At 54.2% G+C, this 16,219-nt stretch overlaps 2 protein-coding genes across 2 annotated transcripts; both read right to left on the minus strand.

The window, feature by feature from the left end:
• Nucleotides 1–4,085: 4,085 nt before the first annotated feature.
• CGGC5_v013079 (Bloom syndrome protein-like protein) lies at nucleotides 4,086–8,676 on the minus strand (the record flags this gene model as incomplete). The annotated part of the gene is made up of 4 exons (XM_066152842.1): nucleotides 4,086–5,411; nucleotides 5,500–6,417; nucleotides 6,469–8,198; nucleotides 8,625–8,676. 4 exons carry the CDS (start codon nucleotides 8,674–8,676, stop codon nucleotides 4,086–4,088), a joined length of 4,026 nt encoding a protein of 1,341 aa, XP_066007733.1.
• A 3,641-nt stretch (nucleotides 8,677–12,317) lies between these two features.
• eltA-2 (Heat-labile enterotoxin A chain) lies at nucleotides 12,318–15,949 on the minus strand (the record flags this gene model as incomplete). The annotated part of the gene is made up of 6 exons (XM_066152843.1): nucleotides 12,318–12,326; nucleotides 12,395–13,587; nucleotides 13,653–14,218; nucleotides 14,307–15,234; nucleotides 15,288–15,330; nucleotides 15,635–15,949. The coding sequence occupies 6 exons, from the start codon at nucleotides 15,947–15,949 to the stop codon at nucleotides 12,318–12,320; spliced, it is 3,054 nt and encodes a 1,017-aa protein (XP_066007775.1).
• Between the last annotated feature and the right edge of the window lie 270 nt (nucleotides 15,950–16,219).

The raw sequence follows: 16,219 nt of genomic DNA on the forward strand, positions 1-16,219 counted from the left end.
ATATCTCTCTCTGCTCTGTCCCTAACTACCTTCTCTCATCTGTCCCTAACCTTTTCCCTCCATCTATCCCTAACCTTCTTTTTTATCTACCTCTAATTATCCCTAACCTTGTTCTTTTCCCTATCCCTACCCTTCTCCCTACTGTCTCTCCGTCTCCTCCTTCTACGTGTAACCTGAACTTATAATATAATACTTTTACCTCATTCTTTATCTATTTATTTTCCTACTTCTTTCCTCCTCTATCCATTAACCTATTTTGCCTTTTATCTTGTTGTTTTCTTCACTGCTATTTCTACTTCTATTTCTCAAATAATAAACCCACCTCTGTCTCTGAAACGTCTTACCTGTGTGCACCTATGTCCCTGGCTTTGATGTTGATACCTGCCTCTCTTGCCTGTGTGCTGCTCTCCTGCTGCTGTGTGTCCTATGCTTTTTGGTGCGTGGTAATATCTGCTTTAACTATACACTCTATCATTTCTATCACTTGATTTGTTCTGAACTGCTGCCTTCCTCTTTGTGCTCTTTTGACTGAACCTCCTCCTTACCCTTTCCCTTGTTCTGAACGATCTTTATCCCAATTAACCCTAAGTACTACTGTTTCATCCTTGACGTTTTCTTCGCACTTGATTATAACTATGCCCTTCTGCACTATCCCTGACCCTTTTCTTTTATCTGTCCCTACCCTTTTCCCTCTATCTATACCTACTCCTCTCCTCTTCATATTTTTAACCCCTTTTGCTCTCTCCCTCTGCTCTTATGACCCTGACCTTTTGTCCTTAATAACCCTAAAAATCTATCCCTAACCTTTCCCTCTGCCCTGCTCCTAACCTTTTTCTTTCATCTGCCCCTTCTCTCTCCCTCTACCGTCATAACCCTGACCTTCTGTTTCTTAATAACCCTAAAATCTATCCCTAACCCTTTCCTCTTATCTATCCCTGACTACCTCCTCCTGCTCTGACCTTGACCTGTTTCTTTTGTCCGTCTCTACCTGCCCCTCTTGCGATAATCCTACCCTTCTCTCTCTCTCCCCTTTCTTTCACTCTTCCGTCCATGTTAAACGTAAACTTACCAATATATAACGTGACCTGCTATATGTAACTTCTTTGTCTTGCTCATCTCCTCGTCTTATCTGCTCTGTGTTTATTCATGACCCTAAAAACCTCCCTCTCTCCACTTTATTTCCTCCGTTCTAAAATCACTTCTGACTGGCTACTCTGAAACCTTCCTTCGTAACCCAAATTCTCTTCCCCCTCCTCGCTATCCCTGCTACTCCTATGTCATTATGGTCTTGATCTGTGGACTCCCTTATCTGCGTCGTCTTTATCCCTTCATTCACTGTTGAAATTCCTTTCTTCTGTCGCTACCTCCATCATCTCACTCCTTCTTTCTTAACTTACCTGCTTCACCCTATTACTCTACCTTTTATTTGACCCTGGCTTATTATCCAACTGTGGAAATTGTAAACTGTACTTCCACCCTAACCCTAAAATCTTATACCGCTATTCTGGCTGTCCTGTATTATGTAGCCTTGATATGTAACTCCTAACCCTTTTTACCTGCTTGGTCTCTCTTGCTCTGTTGGACCTCTTGCTCTCCCTCCTACTCTCTCCTTCTGCCTGCCTCTGGACTTTTCAACTCTCCCGTCAATCTTCTTTCTTCACCTCCTGCGTAACATTAAACCTTGTGATGTGGAAATGCCTTATACTTTGTTCTGCTTATCTTTCTACTGTTATTATATGCTGTGTGTTGTGATATCATGAACCCTTCATCATATGTGGACTATATGTCCTCTTTGCTGCCTGTGTTTTCTGATATAACCCTAACCTGCCTATCATTCGCTTAATAACTATCATAACCTTGAAATGCGCATCAAAAACTGACCTTTGAACTATACTATTATTATTCTATTTTGACGTTCTCTCTGGCCTGGTATTGCTTCTTCTGAACCTTATGTTAAATTATATATAAACTGATTTTGCTGTTTTCCTTTTGAATATCGCCTTACTGATGATTTTGTATACAACTGTGCATCTTTTCATAATATCCTAACCTAAATTTCCTCTTATTACTCTGTTATATTCAATCTTCTTTTGGCATTATACTGATGTCCCTGTTGTATTTCCTGGATGATTATGATTATCTTGGCGTTTGTGCTTATACGCTTATCGTTATGTGATTGTATATATAACTATACAATCTGACGATCTTCAATGTATAACCCTGACTTGGATGGTTATCTCCATCTATCCTACCTTAACTTACTTATACTACGTTCTATATATGTGTGGATGTTCTGTCTCTTTGCTCCTTCTTATTGGTATGCCTCTGCCCTCATTCTGTTTGATATATCGTCTGCATCTGCTCTCAACCTCCTATCCTCTACCTTTATGTTTTTCTCCTCTTTCCATTCTCTTCTCCTTTTCATTTTGTTGTTTTTTCTTATACTCTACATATCTGGTATATATACTGTGTCATCTTCCTTCTTTGTGACGTGTACGAACTGAATGCTATTTAACCTTTGGAAAATGCTTTGAACCCGGCTGTGCACTTTATTGCCCTATTACGTACGTACACTACATTTTTCCGCTCTTTTGACTGACATCTCTGCGCTGTCCTTGACCCTTTTCTTCCATCTATCCCTAACCTTTTCCTTCGTCTATGACTCTGACCTTTTTCCCTTCTTTTAACCCTGCTCTATCTACTTACGCCTCATATATCTACTTATTGATAAATAAATCTCCCTCCTTCTTTACTAACTTGTTGTGTTTATTTCCGTTTCCTTACTGATTCCCCCGTCTCTTTATTAACTCTGAATTTCCTTATCCACACTCTCTCCTCTCTGTGAATCCCCGTTCTGCCTTATTGACTGAAATTTTCCTTCATCGCCCTCCATCGACCTCCATCGACCTCCATCGACCTCCATCGACCTCCATCGACCTCCATCGATCCCTATCGTCCTCTGTTGTCCTCTATCTTCTTTTCAACTTACTATCTATTTCTGATACTGGCCCCTGAAATATCTAACACTGCCTCTTTGCTATATTATGTTTGAATCCTTCCCCTGCTCCTCCGCTCCTCGTGACTTTCCATTCTACATCCCTTTTATATTTCTATCCCACCCTTTGTATTCTTCCCTTCCTCACCTTTACTAACCCTGCTCCTCTGATTATCCTCTTCCTTCCCCTTACTAACCCTATGTCCCCTCCGTCACTCTCTGCTGTCTTCTTTCTGCCCTCACTTGTTATGCGAACTTATCCTGTGTGAAAACGTTTGATACTCCGTTTGCTATTCTGCTTCCCTGCTCTAATTCTCTACCCCTTACTGTCTAAGTACAATACTCTTATATACTACCCTTACTCGCCGGCTTTACCCTGCCCCCTCTCACCCGTCTGCTACGCCCTCCACTGCCCTCTGCCACAACTGACTCGTCAACCGGCACAACCAAACTCTCCTTCATCTCTATCCCTAACCTTGGAATATCTATCCCCTTCTTGTATCTGTCTCTATTTTCCCCCTCAACCTCGCGACCTTTTAACCCTATTATCTCCTACTACTCTTCTCTATCTTCACTATACCCGCACTCTCGCCTAACCATCATCTCAACCGTTTCTCAATCCATCACGCCTTAAACTCTCGCTTACCCTAATCTTAAATTCCTGCCTCCTTCTCTCTAACCCCTCCCCTATCTTCATTATCCTCTATTTCAATCACCCTTTTATTCTAACCCTGTCCTGTTCCTCTACTTGTTCTTCTTATCTTACCCCTCTATATATTGATGGATAAATCTCCCTCTCTTCATGAAACTGTTGTTTTTATTTGCGTTCTATTACTGATTTCTCTATCCTCCTATTTGCTTTGTCTTTCTACTTCCTTTATCGTTTTATCGACTCTAAATCTTCTTACTTATATTCCCTCCTCTTGATGAATCCCTGTTCTGCTTTATTGCTTGAAATCTTCTTTTATTGCTTTCTTTCTGTCATCCTCCATTAACCTCTATCGACCCGGATTAACCTCTATTATCCTCTGACCTCTCATCTACATCCCTACTACACTTCTCTACTCCCTGCTTTCTACCTCTGTTGCCCTTATATACTAACCCTACTCACCCCGCCCTCTACCGCCTTCTGCCACAACTGACTCGTCAAACGGCACAACTTGCTTGACTGCACCCCTCCCCATTGGATCATCTGCCCTAACCACTCGTACACCTCCTTCTCGCTTGACGCCCACTCCTCTAAACCGTCCGCCCTGCGCATCGCCCTCACCGTCTCCTCGTACACCCTCGACCCTACACCGATCGTCGCGACGGCGAACATCGTAACCATCAACCCTTGGTACTGGCATGAACCGCCCTCGACCTCCCTGAACCGCCCGCCGTCCTCGCCCAACGGCTCCCATCGCTGAAACCAACCCTGCGGCAATCCGCAATGGAAACAACTGCTGAAATTCTCCATCATCCGTCCGTCGAACATGGCCTCCTCCATCTGCCTCCTGTACTGCGCCGTCCACCCCCACGCCTGCTCCCCGCGGCCTGGGCAATCGTCCAACGTGTGCCCGTCGCTCTCTCTCCGGCGTATCCCGCAATACGTGCACCGTCCCGCCCATCGCGCCAACTGCTGCTTGAACGTCTCCCCCTCCTCCCCTAACCCTGAACGCTCTGCCCTGGCCTGCCACCGGCGGAACTGCCCGGCTTGCTGACTGCTCTCGAACGCCGCCCTGATCTCTTCGTCTCTGGCTCCATGTCCGTCCCCGCCGTCTGCCCACATCACCTCCGACGCCCTCTGCCGGCATATGTCGCATGCCTCTTCGCCCTCCTCGCACCCTGGACGGTCCACCCGCCCGTCCATGACCTCGTCTAACACGATCCGCCGGCATACCTCTCCCCTGATATATGTCCTTGTTGACACCTCCCATCGCCCTCCGGCTGCCCTCCCATCTTTCTCTGCCTCCCCTACCTCCTTCTCCTTCTCCTTCTCCTCCACGACTGCCCTACTGCATATAACAACCGACCGGCTTGGCTGGCCGTCTCGCGCCGCACGCCCGCTCTCCTGGACGAAATCCCGCAACCGCCGCGGCATGCCCGCGTGGACCACCAACCGCACGTCCGGCACGTCGATACCTAACCCTAACGCGTTCGTCACCACGATGACGCCCCGATTGGCGCCGTCGCCCCTCCTCCACGCCTCCAACCTCGACGCCTTGTCCTCCGTGCTGTCGATGCTGCTGTGGAACGCCGCGCACCCCAACGCCTCGGCCATCCGCTCGACGCCCTCGATCGTGCTGCTGTACACCACCGCCTTGCCGCGTGGCTGCTGCCGCAACCAATCCCTGACCTCCTGGCAACCGCGCTCCTCGACGGCGCTCAACTCGCCGTCCTCACCCTCCCGACCTGACCCTAACCCTAACCCTGACTTTGCCCGGCGCCTGTGGCTTGCCGCACCACAACCACGACCACGACCCCCACCCCCTGACCCTAACGCAACAACGACAACCCCGTACTCGATATTCCTCCGCGTCGTCGCCTCGCGGAACACCCGCACCCGCTCCGGCCGGATCCCCGTCACGGCGAAAAACTCCCGCTCCTCCGCCGGCGGCAACGTCGCCGTCAAACACACCAACTGCGCCCCGAACTCCTGCACCGTCCGCCCCAACGCCCGCAACGCCGGCCGGAACCCCCTCGACCCGTCCAACACGACGTGGCACTCGTCCAACACCACCCGGTCCAACTTGCTGCCGCCGCTGCAACTGCCCGCCGGCGTTGGCTAACTGCAACCGCGTGAACCGCCGCCGCCGCTGCCCCTCGAACTCCTCGTCCGCCGCCGTCGTCGCCGTCCGCCGCCGCTTGGTGGGTGCCCCGCCGCCCCGGTCCTCCGCCCCGAACCCCAGCAACCGGTGCCACTGCCGGCTGACGGCCCGGAACCTGTCCCGCAACGCCGCCGTGCCGAACGGTGCCTCCTGGTACAACCGCCCGTATATCATCCCCGCCACGTGCGTGCCGTGCCCTGCCTGCAAATCCAATGCGCTGTCCTCGACCCCCACGTCGTCGTCGTCGTTGTCGTTGTTGTCGTTGTTTTTGTCGTCTGCCCGCCCGAACGCCTCGTTCAAATACCGGTTGGCGATGGCGACGGCCATCTGCCGCCACCCGCTGATGTTGATCTTGCTGCCGATCAACCGCTCGCTGTGCTGCTGCATGATCCGCCTTGCCTTGTCTGACGTCCACAACCGTTCGTCCGTCCACGGGGCCCGGCTGGGGGTGGCGGGGGTGCTCTCGTCTGTGATGGTGTTATCACGGGCGTCGTCGTCCTCGGTGTTGTTACGGGCGTCGTCGTCGCTTGCTGCCCTGCCCCTTACAACCACGTCGTCCGCCCATAAAAATGCGCTCTTCCGGTCCGTCTGATGGATAATGCCTCCTACCTGCTGCCAAAACGGCAACACTAACTATAAATACCACACCAACAACTCACTGACCTCGCGCGGCAAATACCGGTGTATCACCTTGGCCGTCCCCGTCTGGCGGTAATTCTTGTGGTACGACGTGACAAAACACATCATGCTGTCGTGTGCGAACACGTTCCTGACCCCGCCGTTGGCCGTGTTGCTGTGTCTGATGCCTGCTAACTCGGGTGCCCGCGCCGGCTGCCCTGCCACCATGTGCATCAACATCCACAACCGCTCACGGAACGATTCCAACGCCTGTCTGTATGCCTGCACCGTTCTCTCGCGGTATGGGTGGTGACTATTGCTGCAGTTGGACGTGGCCTCCTCCTCCGCCTCTCCTGCTGCTGCTGCTGCTGCTGCTGCTGCCGCCGTCCCTCGCGTCGGGTCTAACCACGCCCGCCGCCGTGCCTCCGACTCTGCGATACGCCGTGCGATCCACCCCTTCCCCTTGCCCACCCACGCCTCGTTGCGGTCGTCGTGTAAAAACGAATACCCTGGCCGGTCCTGGCTGTGGTCGTCGTGCATGCTCTCCCACCTGATGGCGGGCAACGCTGCTGCCAACGCTGATCGGCCGCCATACCCATCGCCGTGCCCGTCCCTCTCGGTATCATTATCCCTATCCCCATGCCCATCCACCATCGCCAACTGCGCCAACAACGACCGCGCCTCCTGCGCTACCCCGTGGAACATCTCGGCCAACTCGCATACCCGCACCTGCACCCGTCGGAACGATATCCGGTCGCCGCTCCAATCCACCATCCCCGGCGCCACCGTGTTGAACCGGATGTGCATTCCGTACGTCCGCGCATCGTAAATCCAACTCATCACCCGGGGCTCGTCGTCGGGCCGCCCGGGCATCCGCGTCATGAACCGCCGCACCTTGTCGCGCACCAAATGGAACACGCTGCTGGCCTCTTCGTACGCCGCCTCGGCCCCTTTGGTCGCCGTCAACGCCGCCACCTCGTCCTGCCGCTCCAACCACGCCTGGTACACGACGAACATCTTGGCCACCTTGATCACGGCCGAATAATTCGTCGTGTACTCCGTCGCCTGGTGCCACCCGCCGTCCTCGCGGATGCCCAACACCGCCAACGCGCCGATCATCGCGCTCTCCTTCTGGCTCTGCTTGTACGGGTCCTCGATGATGGCGATGATGGCGTCCAAACACATCCTCTCGACCTCCTCCGCCTGCGCGGCCTGCCTGCTGCTGACGTCCGCCGCGACACGGCTGGTGAACGCATCCCACAACGACCCCTGACGTATGGTGAACCGATACGGCGGCCGCTCGCGCTCCGGCCACTCGTCCATGCGGAACCATATGCTCACCATCTTGCGCCAAACCTCCTTATACCGCTGCCACGTGTCGTCCTCCATGCGGTTATCGAACGGCCGCACTGGCTTCTGGCCGATCTCCTTCCGCTCCGCCTCGAACAACGCGTCATGCCCGACCTTATGCGGGGCTGCTGTTGCGCGTGCCTTGTCGGCGACGCTGTTGAACACGGCCCACATATTTCGTAACGTCTCCTCGCCGTCCTCGATCGGTTGCGTGGCCTCCTGCAACTGCGTCCTGTTCAACCCTTCCAAATCCCTCGTCCACCCGACGCGGTACAACCACCCGTTCGGCTCCAACTTTTCGTCTACTATACTAACCTCCTCGCGCGCGTCGGCCTCGAACCGCTTCTCTTGGTTCTCATGCAACGCGACAAACCACGCCGTGTCGTCCGTCCCCGGCCCCGATGGCTCGCTTTGAACGGCCACCCCTAACCCCCGCCCGACCTCGAACCATCCGCTCGCGGCCCGTCTTAAAAAAAAACGCTAGCATGGCACGCCTGTCGTCCACGGTAAATCTCTGACTGCCGTGGCTTTCTTGCGCACATTGCCCCCCTTCTGCCAATCATTCGCCCACCTGTGTTCTGCCCGGCAATGCTCCTGCATGTTTCGCACGCGGCGGCACACATAACGGCACGCGTGGCAACGCAAACCGTCCGCCCGGGGCGGTGCGATATGGGCAACTGGCTCGACCGTGGGGTCTGGGTATTGAAACGACTGTAAATCGGCCTGGCTGCGGATGATGCCGGGAATGTCGCCGACTAATCCGGCGACCCTGCTCCTGGCCTCGGCGGGGATTGACCGATGGTTATCCCGCAAATGCGCCGTGGCTTCGTTGGCTAATACGGCGTACTTACACAATGTGCATATCAAAATGGAATACTGCGTGTCGTGGACGAATGGCTCCATGTTTGGCTATATGTATTGGTTACTTTCTTCTATCCACTGTCCATAACTCATTCTTTTCCTTCTCTCTTTATAAACTCACCTTCCTGCCCCTTAATTCCATATACTTTCTCCTTGATCTACTTTCCTCCCTGCCTGCGTTCCATCGCTCGGTCGGGCTTTCTGGCCTGGCTGATAGTCCTGTTATGTGATTGGCTGGTTAATGCGGGGATCGGGACGACATCACAAAAATATCTACTACCCTATTTCCCTATTTCTGGACTCAAATGACGATACACAACACTGAAAACTGGGTTCCTATATTTGCACCGATTGCGGCTTCAATTGCATGCTACTTTTACCTATTTTACTACGGAAAATCTTAACGGCTTCCACCCTGCTGTGAACAACGGTTTCCGCCCCTACAGCACCTGTCAAACACCACAGGGGGGCTCCCAGCTGCTGCTGCCCGCCAAGCTGTTATTGCCTGTGTCCTCCCAACAGCCCTGTATGGAGCTGAGACCTGGTATGCAGGTTTAAGTAGACCAGCCAGGAACAGTGGCACTACTACCGCTAGCAGCAGTGCTACCAACCAGGTAGCTACTGTCAGTACAGGACAGAAGGGCCTGGTTAAGAGTGTTGGAAAGGTTATCACAGCAGCAGCAAGGGCTATCCTGCCTGTCTGGAGGACCACCCCAACCAGCAGCCTTCTCCGAGATGCTGGCCTGCCTACAGCAAAAGTAGCTCTTGAGGCAGCACGCTTATGCTTTGCCACGCGCCTACAGAAGGTTGACCAACAGCACCCCTTAGTCCCTAGGCTTTCACAGCTAGGACGGCAGCAAACAAGGTTACAAAGAACAGCAGCCCTCCTACCGAAATGCTCAAGGCCGTTGCTCCTACAGCCACAGCATCTCTCGGGATCACAAGACCCTACAGCTAGCCAGAGCAAGGAGAAGGCAGCTAAAGCGTTTCAGGACTGGGTTAAGACTGTGCCAGATAACCACACAATTATCTACTCAGACGGCTCTAAAGCCCCTGATGGGGCTACAGGGTTCGGCTTTGTCATCTACCGCGGCAATAAACGGATAGCCCAAGGGTGTGGCCGTCTCAGCATTGCAGAAGTATTCGATGGCGAGGCAGAGGGGGCGAGGGCAGGGCTCCAAAGGGCCCTCCTTACCTCCCAAGGCCAGCCTATACACATCTGTATTGATAACACCAGCGTCATCCAGGGGATACGCGGCAACATCCCGGACTCCTCACAAGCTGCCTTCTTAGAGATTCAGGCAGCAGCCAGGATACACAACATACAAACCCATTGGTCTCCAGGGCACCAAGGTATCAGAGGAAACGAGGAAGCAGATAACCTAGCTAAGGAGGGCACAACCCTGCCAGTCCCTAGGGGCCTACTGCCGACCCTATCAGGGATTAGGCGGCTTGCTAAAGAACCTAAACAACGCCAGCATAGGAAATGGTGGAAGCGAGAGGCAACCCCCCGGTATACCCAGCTAGGGCTTAAGGCCACCCTTGGCTGCCCTCCTGAATTAGCCCTACCAAGAGCTATCCTTCATCATCTCCTAGCAGCTCGATCAGGCCACGGGGACTTTGAACAGTATCATCAACGCTTTAACCACACAGAAGCACTACTCACCTGCTCCTGCGGAGAAGCTAAGGAGGTGGACCACCTGGTCTACTGCCGAAAGACGCTAGTGAGGAGGCAACGGTGGCCCACCCTTCACCCTTATAGTCGACGGGAGCCTCTAGGACCTATGGGTTCTCTAGAGCGTTACTTTAAGGGGCTAATCATCGACTCAGAAGGCTTCCAGGCTTTCATCAGCGTGACAGACTTCTTCCAGAAGATCTGCCCGCGGTACTGAGAGATAGGCTGTAGCCTACTCTCTAAGCAACAAACTACCACTACTAGGTAATAAGGTTATTACAACGGAACTAGGGCACCAGTGGGAACTAGGGAAGGATAGAACACATAGTAGCCTACGGGCAAGACTTGGAGGACGCTAAGAAGCGGCATGTGCTTAGAGTATACAGCTAGAATCTGCGGCCCTCCACGCCATATACCCTTCGGGAGGTCTGCCGCAAGGGCGTCTGCGCCCTTGCCGCCACGGCGTTAAATACCAAACAAACAAACAAACAACGGTTTCCGCCCTTGTCTCAACGGACCCACCTAATTCCATAGTGGGGCGTTCAATGGCTTCCGACGTCAGCCATCGCCCACGTAATGGGAGGGTTAGGGTTAGGGTTAGCTATTGTAACCCTGATGATAGTGTTGGTATGAAATGAATTACACTGAGTTATCTAACCTATACTATGCTAGCTTGCTGCCTTCAACAGCTACCCCTAACCCCCGCCCGACCTCGAACCACTGGCTCCCGGCGCGCGTTAGGAAAAACCGCTGACATAGCACCCCTGTTGTCCACGGTAAGACTCTAGCTACCTTGGCCTTCTCACGAACGTTACCCCCCTTTAGCCAATCATTCGCCCACCCATGCTCTGCCCGGCAATGCCTCTGCATGTTCGTCACGCGGCGGCACACGTAATTGCACTCGTGACAACGAAACCCTTCTAGTTGGGGCGGCGCAATATAGGCAATTAGCTCAACTGTGGCGTCTGTAAGGGTCTAGGACAAGGTCGGTGCCATTGGTCTAGCCTACTACTACGAGCATTCCAAGCTGGAGGAAAGAAGAACCATTCTGGGAAAGAGTGGTGCCCTTCTCATCTTTAAATACATGTGAGTCTTCTTCCAGAAGCTTCCATTGAGTAAGGGCCGACAAGGTTCTCATAACCTTCCACGATATTCTGTAACCTTCCAAAGTATTCCATAGCTGAGGGTCTAGCCGAAGCTTCATATCGGTCCATAGACCGTGACAGCGTCTGGGTATTGGAATGACTGTAACTCGGTTTGGCTGCGGACGATACCCTGTAGTGATTGCGCGCGGTCTGTGATCCCCTTTCTTTCGACTGCTTTAATGCCCCGGTGTTGGTTTCTGAGATGTGATAAGACCTCGTTGCCGATGACTGCATACCGACACTTTTTACAGATAGCAATCGAGAATTCAGCATTAAACACAAACGGTTCTATGGTGTCTTGCTTCTGGGGGTCTGCGTTAGTTGTGTCCTTGTTTCCCCCCTTGGTCCCCGGCTCTGGTTGGGGGCTTCCTGGGTTTATGCTGCCATGTTGGGGTTCCACGCTGCTGGTGTCCTCGCTTCCGCTATCGGGATCTGGCTCCGTCTGGGGATTACTGATATATGGGACACTATGTGTGGTGGTCTCCTTGGGCCCCGAAGTCGCAGTGAAGCGTATACGCTTATTTGGGTGATGACATCCGAGCGTAGGCGCTGCTAAGGCTATTGGCGACTCTTGTCGGTTGCGAGTAGTGCTCTGGCCATCATTTGCAGGCTTATGAGGTGTTGCGGCACTAGATACCTCACTTTGTGGTGGTGCACTCTCTATCTGCTGGGTTGTCGCGCATGTTGGGTGGTCGGGTGCTTCAAGCCTAAGGAAGCTATGCCACTGCCTAGAAACCCATCTAAATCTGTCCAGCAACGCCGGCTGGAGGCTGTCTGGGTATGCCCCGTCGAGTCCGTACGTGATGGCCCGCTGGAACGGGCGATGGCCGCTCTGCCAAGCGAACACCGACTCCACTGGGGCATCACGACTCCTGTCGTCATACTGGTCAAACAGAGTGTGTATCTGCTTCACATGCCGCTCGGTGATGGCGATCGATACCTGACGGTATATCTGAGTGTTGATCGGCTGCCCTGTGAACTGCGTTGTAGATCTCATGAGCTCCTTGGAAAGCTTGCCGGTCGACCATGGTGTGTCTGGGCATAAGTGAGACGCAAACAAGATGGAGGTCCCCGGCGTATCAGGCGCACAGAGGCATACTCTGGTAAGCATGCTTGTGAAGGGCCGGATATAGACGAGATAGAGGTAGAGAAGTCGTCCCACGGCAGTCGGGAGGAATCTCGCCACCTGGAACTCGTTGTTTGTCGTATGCCGTGTCTTGTGATGCCTTGTGATAAGAACGAGTGCTCCGGAATATATATAGACACCGCGCGGCGTAGATGTGCCGTTTTGGTATTGAACACTTGTCAGCTCGGATCCTCGCGCAGCCTGTCCCCCAGTGACGTGGATCAGAGCGAATAGTATGGACAGCAGCGCCTCACTATCGTTGATATAGCGCTGCACCCGGCGCACCACCCAACCATCCTTGGACAAGAGGCCATCAATCTTGGAGAGGCACGCTCGCTGCGAGAGGTCCAGGTAGGCGTCCTGAAGGCCGTTCGCCGGCTCCGAGACGAAGGAATAGCCCTGGTGTGTGTTAACCATCCGGTCCTTGGTCTTGGATAGATCAAAGACTGGGTGCCAGCCATACATCAACTGGTCGACGGCTGCAGCTACATTTTGGACCATGTTGTGCGCGAGAGTCCGGAACTGCTGCAGGGACAGCCGCCCGTTGTCCCAGGAGATCGTCTGGCCGTCGTCGCTCCAGTCGAAGCGGAAGCTGGGCCCGTCAGCAGTAGACAGTACCCGCCCATACGCACGGAGGCTCAGGAACTCGCCAAGTGGCGCTTGCGACCCCAGGCACATCGTCTCTCGGCGGACGCGGTTGAGTATGTCGAGCTGTCCGCTGCGGGGCCTTGCTGGATAGCTGACGTAGTCGTGGCTGGTCCGGGGGAGCAACACCTCGACGACGACTAAGCGGGCGCAGTAGATGAACGCCGACAGGCTCGCTGTGTAGTTTCCGGGGCGCCGGAACCCGGACCCGTCGGACGTGAGGCCGAGGACTCCGCCGAAGTAGACCAGGAGGGTTGACTTGGACTGGCCGTCCTCAAACTCCTCTGTCATGAGGAAGTACAGCAGGCGCAGCGTGAGATCCTCGAGTGCGGATGAGAAGTAGCCGCCCGCTGGACTCCAATCTGTAGACACCTGCTGAGTAAACCTGCTAAGCAAAGGGAGGGAGGAACACTAAAAGGAGACTGACCTGGAAATGGTGGGGGGCTGGCTGTTGCGTCGGTTGTCCAGCCGTCCTCGGTGGTATCTGTATGGCTGCTGGCATTCGCATCCTCATGGCCAAACCCATCAAAATCCTCCCAGCCTTCACTAACAAGGTCTTCAAAGTCACTCTCATCATCAGTCTCGGCCGCACTTCTGTCGCTCTCATCGTCACTGAGATCTCCACCAGCTGGGGAGTTGGACGCTCGATGAGACGGTATCCCCCGTGCCCTTGTCCTTGTTGTCGTGCGCAACATGCGGCGTTCGTCTGCATCTGTTGCCTCCCCGTGAGGCGAGACAGCGCCGGACCTGGTAGGGGTCGCATCATCGAGGCGTGAGGTGTTCCAGAGTTCGTCGGACCACAATGCGTCAAGCGCGCGTGACTGGGCGATGGTAAGGCTTCTCCGGCACTGTGACAGCCGCGTCCCTAGCGGAAGGCGCCATAGCCGTATGCAGAAGCACAGAAGCCTTTTCACCAGGCTGCGGTACTTATACGTGGTGGCCTGCCGGCCGACGAGCTCGAATGGCGCCTTATACGGGCGGTGAGGCTCCGTGCTGCGGAGCCAACAGCGCATGGAGACATCCATGGAACGTATCGTATCCTCGCAGCGGTTGAAGACGCCGTCGACGGCTGACACGATACGTCGTAGCCGGGCTTCGTCCTCTGGGGGGGCTCGCATGGGGCATGTCGTCTTCAACGTGCCGGCCGGCGTCCGGCAGCTCCGACATCTTCACGAGGAAGTCGCGGCGGGCGCCGTCGAACATGAGATCCCAGCCGGTGCGACGCATCCAGCCGGTCTGGAATGCAATATCGACAGGCCCCGTGGCAGAAGCGGTAGCACGGACACCGCCAGCAAGGTGGGCTCTTTCCGCATCGTGAGCCGCGGCGAGCAGAGCGTGCTGGGCGGCGGGCACATCGTCGGCATCAGGAGAGCCCGTCTCGCGGGGCGGCGTTGACCCCGCTGCGGTAGGCTGGGCTATCCAGAAACCCCGCGCACCATTCTGCGACCAGCTCTGTAGCAGGACGCCGCTGTGGATATGGTCCCGTTGCCAGCCGTCCGTCTTCCGCAAGCCCTTGATGCCGTGCGACTTTGCGATGTGGCGGCATATCAGGTCATCGCTCGCCGTCCGGTAGCTGCAGCGGCGGCAGGCGTGGCCACGGGTAACCGTCAGCGTTTCGTGCGGTGGGAGGCCGTCGGGACGGAGAGCAACGTCGTTTGGGTCTCCTAGATGTAGGGACTTCACTAACGCGCTCAGTCCACGGCGTTGTGGCTTGGGAACCTCATGCTTCTCGGCGAGGTGGCGGCTCACGCGCTCCCCGAACGGCTTTAAGGCGTAGCCGCAAGGCCGGCAGATAAGGACCGGCTCAGGCTCGTTTATATGTAGTTGCAAGGCTTCTAGGCGCCGGCGTTGCTTGTCCGTCAAGCTGTGCGGTGCCGTGGGCCTCGACGGCGGCGACGACGGAAGAGGAGATGGGAGAGTCATGTTCGCTAGGAACTGATTGAACCGTTCTTCTCCAAAGATAGAGGTGTGGGTAATATGAAACGGTTTTTCTCTTTTGACCCTGCTTTCTTCTTAATTGTTACTTCCCTACTAACTTTGTTCTTTTTTCTCTCTTGCTTACTTTTCTTCGTTTTCTTTCTCTCTCTATAGCAGAAGCTGTTGACCTACTACTCTTCGTTCCAGTTCACGAACCGTCAGTCAGGAGAAGAGGTTTCATTTCGGAACGCGTCGAGATTTCAATTGAAGGTGGAGACACCGAAGTCAATGCCGGCCAATCAGAGGCCCTAGGGAACGCGTCGAGATTTCCGAGTCGGGCAGGGGGGTGGCAAGCGGGGCTCGGGACGGGTCGGGCCAATGGGCGTACACGGACGGCCGTATCTCGACGCGTTCCGGCATGGAATAACTGAGTAGGTTTGCTCGTCATGAATTAGCCTTGAGGGCCATGTTAGACAATTCGGTGATACATACCTCTGTGAAACCGAGATTAGGGTCCGAACCCTTTTCAATGTCGCGTTTCGTGGGCTTGTGCTTCTTCCAGGGCTCTTCGCGCCAAGCCTTATGATCTAGAGGGAAGCCGGCCAGCTTATATTGCACGCCGCCGGCGACCGCCGAACCGTACTTTCTCTTATCAAAGTCCTTGTTCGGCGTTGACTTTCTGAGATCCCTGCTATTCAACGTCCTCCAAGAAACAATCTGTTCATACTTGATACCTCCTAGCGCCGCGAATTCGCGTTCCTCCTCGAAGTCGCTGTATTTGCCAAGGGTCCCGACGGTGTCAATCATGTTGGGGGTGGCTTAAATCTTGTACACGAAGGCATGAGGTTTCTTGTAAACGAATGTCGCTGCCACAGGATCGCTAGCACTAGTGGAAACGAACCCGTCATCGTCACGGCTCTGGATGTTGGGGGTTACCTTTCATATGACTGAAGAGGCTGGTGCTTGGGGGTTGAGAGTGGAAGCTTGTCTGGCCCTTCGGGAGAAATCCCCCAAGCCTTTTGATCTCCTTAGGGGGTCTTGTATCTCCACGATAGACGTATTTGACCGTTGTTGGGG

Source organism: Colletotrichum fructicola (genome assembly GCF_000319635.2).
Source record: "Colletotrichum fructicola Nara gc5 chromosome Unknown KSG_Nara_v1_contig08, whole genome shotgun sequence".
NCBI lineage: Eukaryota > Fungi > Ascomycota > Sordariomycetes > Glomerellales > Glomerellaceae > Colletotrichum > Colletotrichum fructicola.